This window comes from Enoplosus armatus, chromosome 7, assembly GCF_043641665.1.
Source record: "Enoplosus armatus isolate fEnoArm2 chromosome 7, fEnoArm2.hap1, whole genome shotgun sequence".
Lineage (NCBI taxonomy): Eukaryota > Metazoa > Chordata > Actinopteri > Centrarchiformes > Enoplosidae > Enoplosus > Enoplosus armatus.
The window spans coordinates 16,139,938-16,154,280 of record NC_092186.1 but is presented as its reverse complement, the minus strand read 5'-3'; the positions used below and the strand labels follow the sequence as shown (position 1 = coordinate 16,154,280).

General features: G+C 39.8%; 1 protein-coding gene across 1 annotated transcript in view; it reads right to left on the bottom strand.

Annotated features, from left to right (window-relative positions):
• negr1 (neuronal growth regulator 1) overlaps positions 1-11,420 on the bottom strand; it is a 121,171-nt gene extending 109,751 nt beyond the window's left edge. The window contains exon 1 of the mRNA XM_070908559.1: positions 11,251-11,420. Within this exon, the coding sequence (XP_070764660.1) occupies positions 11,251-11,420 (170 nt within the window). The remainder of the gene's footprint in view (positions 1-11,250) is intronic.
• Positions 11,421-14,343: the final 2,923 nt, after the last annotated feature.

Below are 14,343 nucleotides of genomic sequence, written 5' to 3'. Positions count from 1 at the left end.
CTCTCAAAATACAGTAAGATGAAACAGTGTGTGTTAAATCCAGCAACTGGCATGCGCATTTTAACATGACAGAGGTATGGTAGCTACATACACTGTCTACAAATACATTTCATTTGTAGCTCCTAGGGCATGATGCTAATTAGCTCGGCGCTGTAATCCCCCTTTTCATAATGCTAACTGGGTATAATAAAGAGGAGAAACTGAGTCCGACTGCACTACAGAGAACCCAACTGAGGTTAATTCCATGTTGTTCTGTAAAGCTTCATGTAAGTTTGATGGAGTTAAAGAGGATAGTTAAAATATCTCCTGAGAGAAATACTCTCCTTTTTCCTGATCAAAAAGCTTCTGATTTAGTAGCATAGTGCTAGTTAGTGCTACCAAGGCCTTACTCTGTGGGTTTGAGACACCAGTAGAAGACCAATGTATTAATTCTGCTGCAGCAATTCAAAGCTACAGCTGGTTGGGTGTCTATAAACATAAAGTCATTTTTAAATATACAGTATACATATGTATGTATATGTACATATATGTACTGAATTATGTATTTTGAAGTGATTGTTTAATGTACAAAATGGCAGATAAAATGTGAGAAAATGCCCATAAATCTTTCTAATCACTTGTTTTGTCTGACAATTCAACTTACAATGATGTCTGACAAAGAAGAGCAGCAAATCATCACTATAGAGGAGTGGGAAAAAGTGAATGTTGCTGTTTTTGCTTGAAGAATCAAAAATTGTTGCAGATAAGACAACACAGACATAGCTCTGTACAGTTTAGACAACAAAACTATGCATCTCACAAAACGTTCATCAGACCATACATGATGATGTAGGCCACAACAACTCCTCACCAAGAGATTTGTGAGTGGCTTTAGAAAACATAACCAGAGACAGTAAATAATACACATAATGAAATGCACAAGATCCATTCATATTGGAATATTAAATTTGCATTACCACGAGGTTAGATGGTTCAGTGGAAACACACAAATGGTGACGGTGATCCAGAATTAATTGAAAGGAAAAATCCATCATTAATTGGGTTACCGTCATGTACAGAAATTGAAAATTAGACTATAATTATGTCAGAAAGCAATGGAATCTAAGTTGGATACATTTTTGTTTTAATTTCTTTCTCTTCAGAAAGCACCCACTACTCACCATCAACCAGCAGGCAATGTCACAGAGAAGCAAAAATCTACTACTATTTTCTGCCACTGCTTCACAATGAAACTTATTCACTTATTGTGAAACAGCTATCGCTTCCTGTAGCCTTTGACAACAGCATATGCAACTGCTATGCTAACTCCTTTCTTGTATGAAAATAGGTCTACACCTTTTGTGTCAAAGTTTTAAGTTTTAAGTTTTGAGCTTTTGTAAAAGAAGAAACCGCCACAGTGAGCTCATAGCATGAAGAGGTGCATGTAACAGTCACTTTGGGTAAACATCAAACCTCCTTGAAAAGCATTTCACGAACTCTGATCATAGTTAGATTATCTGCAATACTGTCAATACTACATACTAACTCTAAATTGACCAGAGTAACTAGAGTAAAAAGATACTCTTCATAAAAAGCTTTTGTCAGTTGCATTTTGCCAAGAGGCTGAAGACCTACAGTACCACTGGTCAACACTGTAGCTATAGTAGAGGTTAACTTTTTGACAGCTATATAGCAAATATAAATGAAATGATTCACAAAATTAATGTGCCAAGTAGCAAAGAGGGTGGTTTTATTTATCTCTTTAGAATGCTTCAAGAATGAGTCCTAAAACCCGGAAATTAGTTAGCATTTTTACACTTCTGGTTCCCTCGTCTCAAAGTCAGTGGGTTTTTTTGAATGGGTTTTTAGATGCCTGAAATAAGGTCTGTGGTTAACACAAACTACGACATAAAATACATCAGTAGATACCCAACTCGTGAATTTTGAGGATTTTACATGTCTTAAAAAAGGCAGTTTCTAACAAGTGGCTAAATGAGACTACAGGGGTTGTCGCGGACGTTAACATCTTCATGCTGATATCGTCTTAAAAGTTAAGCTTTGTGGTGGTGACGTTGAAGTAATGTCACTATGGTGTAGTTCATTTATAGACTTGGCTATAAAACATTGGCTTTTTATTTCTGGCAATTCCATTTACAAAAAAACATAAGAGTGGTGTTCATTAGTGAAGATTACCTTGCTGAACAAAACGTTTTTGTTTGCCTCAAAGTTTATTTTCTGCAATAATCCAAAATCCAATAGAAAAATCCCACTGGCTTTTTGTCGAGGGAACCAGGGCAATGCTAACTTCCGTGTTTGCCTACAAAAATACATCATCCCTGCAACACTCTATTGTAATGGTGATATATGATGACGTGGTCTAAAAGCCTCCAGTCTCTGCCTCAAGTAATAATAATTGATAATATGATGACGGATATGGAAAGCAGTTTATTCGCTTTATTTTCCAGTCTCATTCAATGTGATTCCTTTGATCGAGCACAATGAGTTGACTGCTGAATATCACACAGAACAGAACACGGTTAAGCTAACATGCTGTATATGAGCAGACCAAATACTAAAAAGACAGAGCGAACTCTGGGGTGTTAGAGAGAATACCAGACAGCTCATCCATTACTAGGTAGCAACTGATCACGACTACATTTGCCTTGGCTGCTTACCTTTAGATGAAATTAAGCAACAGAGAGAAAGAGAGACATTGGTAGAGATAAGTTGAAACAGAGAGAGCGAGGGTGGAGAGTTAGAGACACAGAAGTGTGAAGCAAAGTCCTATCATGAATAGCGAAAAGCCCCCCCCCCCAGTCTAAAATTAGAATCCTAATGAGTGGCAGTCTCACAGATCAGCTGATGAATTCACTGTTTAACATTAGCACAGATTGACTCAATCTCCCTGCCATGGTGTGGTTGGGACAAAGCCTGGCAGCCTATTAATGTCACAGTGTTCCCTCTATGTTTAGATTATATCCTCTACATCACCAGTGTTTCCCCTACATGCAACAGCAGTGGAGTGTCGCTGCTATATAAAAAAACGCAATAAATAGAACACAATAGAATAGAACACACCCCATATATTGCCACCATTTAGCAGTCTGTCATTGGTTATAGGCCATTCGAATGTGCAGTCGGCGGCAACGAAGGCTCTGTTATTTAGCTAACTCAACGCCGTAACATACACACAGGGGACATCCACTTATTGAAATCCCATTTTTGTTCCCCACACCTTTTTTAATCCAGAGTAACACCATGGCGTCCAATATTCTAACGTTACGCCAGCGTATGTGTCTAAAGCCCTTCTCATGACAGCGGACATGCTAAATATCTTCCAGCGGCGCAAAATAAAACTCACACACTAAAACTTAAGCATCACTGCTTGGAAAAACCCTAGGGGAAACACTGATCACTAAACATGTTATTAGAGGTCGGGGGCCTTTTTAATAACACCACACCAAACTTTGTGACTGACGATACTGTTCTGTGTTCCCATAATAAGTTAAGTGCTGAGGGGACTGTTTGAAATTACACTTGAGAAACACCAGATTTTGTTGTTTAATTGGATCACTCTGCAGTAACAAACTACTTGTGCCATCTGTGCAAAGTAGCAAAGAGTTAATACATTGTCATGAATCTACAATTAAGCAGCAAGTATCCAGTAGGGGCATTTGACATGGCTGCCTTTCATCAACCACTAAATTAAATCTAAATTAAATGAAAAACTTTTCAGTACAATATGTTTCAGTGTTTCATCAGTACTGCAACATATAGATTATTACTTAATGTGCATAAAGTCTGGACAATATGAATGTATCAGTCTGATTTATTAATCTCTGTGCAGCCTGACACTTCTGTTACCTTAACTCCTGACCCCACTGGAAACAAAAGGTAGCACTATTCTCAGTGATATTGATTTGCTCCACTGCTTCTTTCTCCATTTACTAATAATTACCAATGCAACCAATTACTCTGCTCCAACAAACATTTACAGCAGTCTGAAATCCACACACTCATTATGCAGATGACAGAGAGAGAGAGAGAAAAAAAACAAAAAACAAAACCTGCTCAGAGCGACTCCAATTAAAATTCTTTAGCCATGCCAACATAGAGCCAAATGAATTATGACAATACGTACTTCCTTTAGCTGCTGGAGTTTCTAATCAATTGTGAGAGACCAGCCATCGTGAACATATGAGTGAGCTAACTGAAGTGCTAAAACAGAGATTACAGTCAATACTTCTTTCTTAATTTGAAGAATTTCCTTGACTGACAGTTGAACACTGACAAGGTAATTATAAAGATTTCTTAGAAAACCTGAGTAGTGAAATATGTGTGACTCATACAGTAAGAGACACTGAAATGTTTTGAATCAGAGGAGCTATGGGATCCAGTGGTAGTTTGATTGTAAAAGCTTTAAGGAGCAACTTGCAGGTTGAAAAGTTAATGCAGAATTGTGTGTGTCTTACAAGACATAATGGCAAAATTTCAGAGAAAGAAGTGGCCGTTTTGAGTAATGCTCTTAAAAAAACGCTCTTTTTTTCAACTTTTTCAACATTGCGTCATATTACGTTACTATAGTGTATATATATGTTTATGTATTTTTTTTTGAAAATCTAGTTTCTACATCATTTTCCTACACATTGATTAACTGGGGTCTCCAACCTGCAAGTTGCTTTTTAACAGTTAAGCTGTAAGTGTTAGCGTTGAAGAGGATGTGAGGTCACACATATCGTGATCAGGATGTAGTGGACAGCATGCAAGCCAGCTTTACTGTTCCTAACTGTGAAATCATGGTTCCTCAGAACAAAATGCGTGTTTCTAGTGTAAAACCCAAGATACAAGACTAATGTTGAATTTCATTAAAGGACAAGAAAATACCCTCTACAAGAGCTGAAATCCCTCTGGATTGTTTTAATTCACTGAAGGGCATCGCTAAGGTAACCATATGTCAACACTTGCTGATTTATTATTCCCATGGGACGAAACTAATGTTTACCTGTAGTCCCTCCAGCCTCAAACCATGCTCACACATAAAGATCTCGCATTGAAGATAATGACATCAACCACTCTATCCTATGGGAATATCTCCCATGATGATAATTCAGTCTCACTTCTGCAACGAACACTAGGAAATAGGCTTAAATCATTCAGAGTACAGATGGTCTTGGTGAGCAATATATGGAGATTTTGGTCAAACATATCATTGACAGATTCAGACAGGTTCACCTTCTGACTCGGACTGAACTTGAAGTTGAATTCAGGAATATATGATTATGCCTACTGTGGAGATTTCTGAGCAGGATTTTTTCCCAGAAGCTTACTAAGGGTTGAGGTGTTTTCCATGCTCAGCATACCAAGCAAAGTGTACCACCCATACGCCTGCGCTCTTTGTTTCAAAGCTTCGCCATCACTCCGGCTTCAAACTCTGATGTCAGCGAGTTTTGTCTATAACCTGCTGACATGAGAGGCATACCAAGACTTGCTGGTTTATAACTACGCTCAACGGAGGAGATTACGCAATGTTGTCAGAGTAGCACAACTAATTATCATGAAACACTAGGAGATGCTAACTGATTGATTAAGGATTTTAATTGAAGGGGCTCTGAGGAATCGTTTCGGCTCTCTGTGATGAAAGACTGGAAGTGTTGGCATATGATTTGGAGCAGAAAAGGCTGTACACTGTTCCACAAAAGAGCTGGTAAAAAGACATTTACTCTGAAATAGCTGTCAGAGAGAATAGCTTTATCTTCTACACAAAAAGACTTTACATATCCACAAGAACATGCACAGAAACTGCGTTATTTCTGACACAGCCTATTGAAAATCAATGCGCATGTCTACTATCTGCTTAAGCAGCCCGTAAAAACACTTGATTGAAAGTATTTACACTCGTATAATGAATACACTTGTAAATAGCAAGTGGGCAAATCACAGCGCAATGCTCAATTTAAACTGTAAACTGTTTCCAAGTCAAACCAAAGTCTCCCAACACAGTAGACATTGTTCGATTTCAAGTAACTTCACTTTAAAATTGCCCAAAAGATAACCTGTTATTGCCTCTCCAGTCACTCTCTGTCAAGTTTAATTGTGAGGCTTATAGCTTTCTCACAACACAAAAACACTCCTCTGAGATTTTCCTGTAGAATTATTGCAATTATGTGGATGCTTACAGCTGGGAACGGGTAAAAGCTCCATTTTCCACCCCAAATCATTTTCCCTATCCCCTATAATTGTAGTGATTATAAGAATATTAGAAAGATGCTTTAAAACCTAGCATAGCATCTATTTCCCTAGAAGGATTTACCTTGAGAAAGCATTTCCATTCAGGCCTTAATTCACCGGGGCACTCAATCACTTTAGTGCTAATTGAAATATATTAGAAATAGAAATGCTTAATTTTTAGACGGTACAATGGATTGACTTGCCTGACAAATGATGACTATAAATGTAATCCATTTTAAATGGTTTGCAGTGTGCAAATTCAGCTTTCAATATATACTATATAATATACTATATACTATATAGTTATAATATATACTACATAGTTACAACATGCGGCCATAAATCATGGCATGTAACTAAAAAGATCTGGCAGCATCCTAGAATGTGTTTTGTAGGAAGCCAGAAAAAAGTGAGTTGCCTTATCTTCCAACATTATTTTTTGTATATCTGTTGTAAAAAGTAATGAGAGCACTGCAACATATGCATCTGAATGGCTAACCTAGGCTAAATTGTAATCTGTAAAGATCATTTGATTTATCTCATGAGCAGTGTCCTTCTAGATTGATTGGATATGTATCGCTTGGCAAAAAAGAGTAAGACGTACACATATTTGAGATAATTTCTCCACATTGGGTGATGAATAAGGATCACTTTCAGAGGAACATTCATTACCAGAAGCCTTGATATTAAAATTGGCTACAAGGTTGTTCTGGGTAGTACTTGTTTTCATAGACAGCTTTGCAACTTTATACATTTTCATCTAAAAAGGAGATTAGGCTGCGTTCAGCAACAAGCTGAATGACAATTTAAAACAACTCTTGACAGGCTCTCAGTTACAAGTGGACGCTATGGAGGAGGTAAACTGGATGTCTTACAGGAGGCAGCTGCTATGAAAGCCTTCTTAGCCACTGCTCTGGCATGTCACCTTGTTGGCTGATTTTCATTTGTACTAAAGCACATCTATTGCACATGGACGCCAGAGTAATGAATCTGATGAATACTTTAGTATAGCCAGGTTCCCTTGGGCAACAGGAGACAGACTCTGACATTAGCAATATGCCTGCTTTCTACTGTTTAAAAGGAAAGGTCAGATATTTTGAGATAAGACAGTATGAGTTTCTGACCGTAATATCTGTGCTTGGATGGCTGCATCTGGGAGGCCCACCCTAAAAACAGCCCCTCCCCCACGCCCATTGTTTTACATCATGATAGCGTCTATTCACTTGCCAAAAAAATGAGGTCAAATGACTTGCCTAACATTTGATCCTTGTGATGTGGAGACCATAATGAGCATAAGGACTGTGAAAGAGAGCAACATTGTGCTGACAGCAACACAGATCCCATTAAACATGTGGTGCAGCAAACAGGCGAGAGGATTTTGGCATTTAATTAACAGTGACAGACTCAGGTGTGCCCACAGATGTGTCATAAGAGGTAAACCAGCTTTTTCCCCCAAATGAGTGCATGAAACTGCAGATATTTGGCAGCTAACTGATGTGTTCAGAGCACACTATATGCGCTATATCTCCAACCAAGCTGTTGGAGATGAAGTAGCCTTGCTTATACTTTTTTAACAGAACTGGCTGTGGCCTAATTAAAAAAGTGATGAAATGCAGAAAGTGAAGAGGATGCTTCTCAGCCATGGTTAGGGTATGCGTTGAGGAGATAGTCAACAATACCTCCTTTAAATTGTGTCCTGTGGTGTTTCAACAGTCGCTTAATATTTCTCGTTTCCATCTTAGCAGCGTTCGGGTGGGGACACCAAGCCATCTAAACTAGTTGTTGTCTCTGGCACAAGTGCTTATAGTAAATGTCAAGACCTTTCAGAGCCATAATAATGACACAGTTGAGGAAAATGATACATGGCACAGTTTTTTGTCCTGGATAAGGCTAGAAAACACAGCTCCAGTACAATCATGTACAGCCAGAAAAGATTTTCATCAACTGGTCTGTTGACATGAGGCAATGATTTTAGATTTATACGAATACCAGACTTTCAAACTAGTGACAGGTCAATTTTGTACCATTACAGAGACTAAGGCCTGTGGTGCAGGCCTTATTTTGTGGCTGAGGGCCAACTGTCAACTAAATAACAAAAATAAGCTAGGGTCATTGTCTTATTCTTGGTGTGTACACCCTCGCTCCTGGTTCCTGTTTTGTGCCTTTGTAGCACGTAAAATGTAGCTTTTAAAGCTCGATCAGTGTACCTTTTGTCTGGCTTTCACCCTATCATACATATTTCATTGGGAAAATAGAAATACAGCTGATGGGTAAAGCACAGAGCACCAAGATAGACAGGTAAACATACTTTCAGAATAGTACTGCAAATTGTAACTGTAGCAGCCTATGCTTAACATAAGACTATTTACAGACACTCGCTCTTTGCTGTTGATTACAGCTGCTTATCCATGTGGAAGAGGCTGCCACTGATACTGTGTGTTTCCTGACAGCACAGGGAACTGTTTTTTCATCTGGCTGTCCCCCTCAAATTCATAGCCAGATGAGTCATTTACCGGGAAGAGTCAAGGTTTATTCAACTGAATCCAGATGACATGAAACCTGTAAAAGGATGGGGAAGAAAGGGATGAGCAGCTCCTCTAAACAATGCGCTCCCTATGGAAGCTCCCAGTATGTGAAAAAAAAAAAACGCAGCATATGTGCATAACTTGAATGCACTCATGTAAGACACTGGAGAAGCAGCAGCACGACTCATTTCAAATACAAGAGTCTTTGTTAGAGGCTGAAAATGGCTGAGCTTTTAGGTAATCAAAAGATAACAGGGTGATGATACACATGTGGACCATTCCTCATCTTCAAGAGGCTCAAATCAATTAATTGATGTGGACCCACTGTCCAACATGAATCAGGGCAGCAGTAATGCAGTGCTAAGAATTGAAGAGGTGGGGGAAATGAACATGTGACAGCGGATGCCCCTCTCGGGAGCTACTCCATAATCCAGAGGCAGTGACTAATTGTGTGCTTCTGGGTTTGTCAGTATTTGAGAATGCTCACATTTTTTAGCCAGCAATCAGCTTTGGGGCAGAGCAAAACTGCCCTCTAATAGTCAGGGGTCTTGACAATAGGGAAACTCAACAAACAGGCACTGTTTTCTGCACTGACTTCTTAAAAGAAATGGTTCATGCTTTGATGCCTGGCTCTCAAGATCAGTGAAAACAAAGAAAGGAGGGGAAAAAAAGACAGAACCATGGCTCCTTGTGGTTTGAGAAAAATGACTGTGCCAAGACAGAGTAGGTCTTTGTCATCACTGTGGTGACAACAATGTTTTGCAATGAGATGCAATCCAGAGAGGCAAGCAGAGCAGTTTAAGAGGTTTACAATCTCTATTAGGCCAACAGGTGCGAGCACAGCAAAGAGATAACTTCACAGTGGCGGCATTCACATGAAGCCAATGAATGGTTACAGCGAGTGCTCAACAGCCCATTAATTAACTGTAAGAACCTGGCAATGAAAGCATCTTGAAAATGTTTTCCCTATCCATTTCCTAGATTTCTAGATGACATTTACTGAGGCGGTGACCCGCTTGTGGAGAGTGTTGCCTTATTCAAGGGGTGGGCGGCAACTTGTTTATTGAGCTGATTCATAGCACGGGGATAATCTCTGGTCCAATAAACCATCAGGATTGAGGCAAAGCTTCTGCCACTGATCACAGCCAAACTAGATTGACACCAGGGAATTAGACACCCTCTCTAAAGAGACAGTCAGAGGTGTAAGTCTCTTTGACGGGACAGCCCTTGGGAATTTAGGGAACATAGTAAAAATAGTGAGTGCCCCTTAGCTGTTGCCAAAGCAATTCTGTGATGAGCACCAACGTGTTTTAACCATCCACATAGTATGATACTCACCCCCATACAGCCACTGATAATGACCTTATGTTACAGAAACAATTCAGCTCTTCAGCAATCAAGTATGAGACAATAATGACTAAAAGCCAACCTGAGTGGAACTTTACACAGTTAGCTGGTCTGTATGCAGATCCACATTGAGCATCTCTCAGAGTCAACATCCACAGAATTCATATTGAAATGGGCCAGGCCTGCCCCCTCAGCCTTTCCTCTGAGCCATCAAAGCGGATATTTGATATTGGTAGAACAAGATATTATCACAGCCCTCCAAAGATTTTGCATCTCTTCAATCTGTGTTTTGTGTAAACCACAGCTTTTAATTTTCTGAGGGATTTAAACAGACTACACAGTCATTTTTGTGATGTTAGCCTACAGAGTGGTATACTGAAACTTATGCATTAAATTATCTTTTGAAAAGTACTATCACTATTTTGTCACTGTTTTTGGTTATATGCTGAAATTAAGAATATGTTGCAAACTCCTTAGTGTACTGGACCAAACCACGCCCATGCCTGTTAATTTAGTCCCTATAATGGGCAGCTACCTGAGCAGCTGGCATCTTAGCGTACGTGATGGAGGGGAGATAAAGCGTCATTGCCATAACTCGATCCTGATCAACGGCGACCACAAATGCTCTCTTCAGCCTCGTTTTGAAACTGCGACATCACTCTGCACATTCAGCAAAACTGACACAACAGCACTCAAAATAGCAGCTCTGCTCTGCATCTCCTGTTTCTGCACCCGCAACGTTTGAAACTGCGTGAATCAATGAGCATAATGTAGTCAAATAACACAGGCGACAGGCAGCGGGTTAGGCTAATGTTGGCAACTCGGGCGATATCGTCTCATCTCCGAGCAGCTATTAAATCAAACACACAACCAAATAACACATCATCTATGTTAGCTTCTGTACACGAAGGGAAAGTATGTTAGAAAACTTTAGCCGAGCTGCAAGACAGCGTCCTGTCGCCGCTCTGACCGCCCCCCTGTTAGGCGAAAACAAGGACGATATGGAGGGAAAATGGCCTGTTTATCTGGGGGATAAAACTAGTTCACAGACATCTTTCAAAAAAAATGATGAACTGGTGTTAAAAGAGTCGAGGTTTTAGCCGTGGACAACTCCGACAGACGGTGTGTGAGTGAGAGTGGGAGAAAGTGAAGTTGTGTTAGCTTGTTTTACCTCAGTAGAGCCGTGTCGCCTTGTCTGCTGACCACACTTTCAACCGAGGAATAGTCCACAGTTTGTCCAGCGGGCAAACAGGACGGCAGAAAGCAGCACAGGCTGAGAATTATCGCAGTAAGCCACTGACCAGAGACACAAGCATCCTGCACCGCAATCATTATGTCCATCACAGCTGTGTTTTGTTGCCGCTTTTTCCCCAAGTCTTCTTGTTGCAAAAAACAGAAAGCGTGCGGTTGGCTTTTACAAAAAAAAGGAAAACCTTGACGCGAACGACGCTTTATTTCCACACTTTTTCCTCCTCGGAGCCCCGTAAAGAAATGGTCCGCCGTATAGTTTCCCAGGTTTGTTTTTGCTGGATGTGGAGCCCACTGTGCGGGGAAGTGTACTCTCCAGTGGCTTGCACACCATCTAGTGAGGAAACGCGATGTAAAATGGGAGCAGACCTAGAAGCAGACAACCCCCAGGCTCTGATCCTGTTGCCATGCGGCCGTTTCCCGGGCAACCCGTTCCCAGTGGCTCGTGATGGAGCAGTAAAACCGGTAGGTATTGATACAACCCAGGAGCAATTAAAGATATCGACTGGAGAACCACCCCCTATTTATTCCCACATAAGGAAATGAACAATCTGGGAATTTGGTGGAAATGGAGTTTACTGCTGGTGACGCAGGTATATCCCATAGGAAAACTCTGGGGAAGATTTGAGACTCGTATAACAATATAACTGACAACTAATATTCAAAGGAGCATACTTTTATGTCATTTATACATCTATAAATGTGTAATTTTATATGAAATGTGGAAAAAAAAATCCACCAAATTCAATTAAAACTAAATTATTATAAAGTCCCTTTTGGGAGAAGTTGGGGGATATTAGAGTGATATTTCATTAAGCTAGGAAAACTGCAACAAGCATGTAGGAGCTCACACACACAAGGAGAGAGAGAGAGAGAGAGACATACAAAGTTTGTTTTAGGGCAGAATCCCTCTGCTTTGTGCTGCTCTAAGCCTTTTGACTTAGCCTACATAATACTTAACAGACTGTACGGCCGTAACCATGGAAATGACATACATTTCTATGAGGTGACGTGTTGGCATGGTGCCATGGAGATATTGTGGATGACACATGACTTGTTATGAACATAACATTAGAAGAAAAAAAAACTGTGGATTTTTTCATAGAATAGCAGCAGAAGGCACTAAATCTACCTTGTGTCTGAGAGCAAGTGCTTAAAATTGACTCAGTTTAAGATTAACAAAAATTAACAAAATTATTCTGTCGGGGATATTCTAATTTGGTACTGTAACAAGTATTAAAGTATTCAGCTGTTATGTCTGTTAATCCAGTGTAAGACGTCCCTATTGTTTTTTTTCACCCATGCAACAATTTCATGTTGTTGTTTCAGCGTTTTTATTTGTTGTTTTATTGCTGATTTTATTTTCCAGTTTTGAGTTTATTTCCTATATAAAACGTATCCTGCTCTTTTCCTCTGAACACTTTCCCCTTTACTTCTTTTTTTTTATTAATTTCCCCAAGAGGATCAATATAGTTCCATGATATCTTATCTTGAAATCTTATCTCACAGACCACAGAGCCAAGATTGCAGATTGTGTGATGTTATCAAGATGCACTGTCTGGAGCTGGTCCATTGAAATTAAATGGGGTGAGTGGCTGTGAACTCCTGAGCGCTTTGCTTCACTTTTTACACACCGAAAATGAGCTGTAGACTATCGCCCTGCCTTTGGTTTGAAATCAGAAAAGGAGCCTCGATCCTCTGTAAATTCATTCTGGGTGCTGTGAGAGTTGCCTTTTCTATCTTTGGTTATTATTTATCTGAGGAGATAAATTGTTTATCGCAGTGGTATATGAGAGGAGGAGTTGGGACACGTTTCTATTTGCGGGCCTAGCTGTGACAGAGAGCCAGGAAGCTGGTTTCCAGAGGTTACAAGGGACGTTTCGTTGTGCTGGAAATGAGTCAACAACCAATGTTCCATGACAAGCACCATTAAAAGAGGGGGGAGTGAAAAGTTCATCTTGTCACAAACACAGTTCCAATTTGCATAACTGAGGCTCCCTCTACTGTTAATAGCTGTGATAATACCATTAATACCAATACTTATACTCTGGTTTTGTGGCAGAGGTGTTTTGGGCTGAAACAGTGAGATATTTTCCATCCTTCTCTTGTCAGTCACGATGATTTTTTTTTCTTTTCTCTCAGCCCTTCAAGTTACCTCAGAAAATGAACCTTCCCATGCATGAAAGCTATAATTACAGTGACTCCATTTAGTGTTAGTGCACTGTGGGGGGATAAGGGTGGCAGCCTCTAATATTCAACTCATAATAACCTCAGGAATTATGAACAAGATGAAAGAGATCAGGCACTGGACTATCACAACGTCGGGGCAGGTTTTTATTTTTTAGAGTAATGGATACCTCAGATGTTTCTTCAGAGTTTTCATAATCACACGTCTTTTCAAAGCCACAATGAAATCAATGCATGCAATTTGCTTTAATAGGGAGTGAATGAAGTGACACATAAAGAAATTGAGCATTTTTCTCAGGACGACACATCTCCCTGGAAGGTTTAAATATATGCTTCTTCACCAGCATTATCAGCATCTTTGAAAGTGAATCATACACCCAAGAAGAATGGCCTTGTTTGTGTGTCTGTTTTAGTGGTTATGGAGACTATCTGCAGCATTAAAACTGCGGTTAATGTCTTAATTGTATGCTAACGATGTGGCAAGAAAACCACCGAAGCATGTGCTGCCTTATTTTGACCATTCTGAGTGAATGATGAGCTTGAACCAAAAAGCATTAGCAAAGAACCTTTATTGCTGCCACAGTATTTTGTTCAGGTATGTTTGGCTCTACACAACACCAAGCTCAGTTTATGGGCCTAATTTAACACAAGTAATGCAGCATATTGAAAGCTATTGTTTCCTGAAGTAGGTAAGTGCATGGTCATTTTTCTGTAATAGTGATTTGCTTGGCTATTATGATAATGGATGACATCCTGCAGGGAAGTGTGCCAATCGATCACAGCACACACCAAAATACGAATGCTGAGCAGTTCTATTAAATGCATCCCT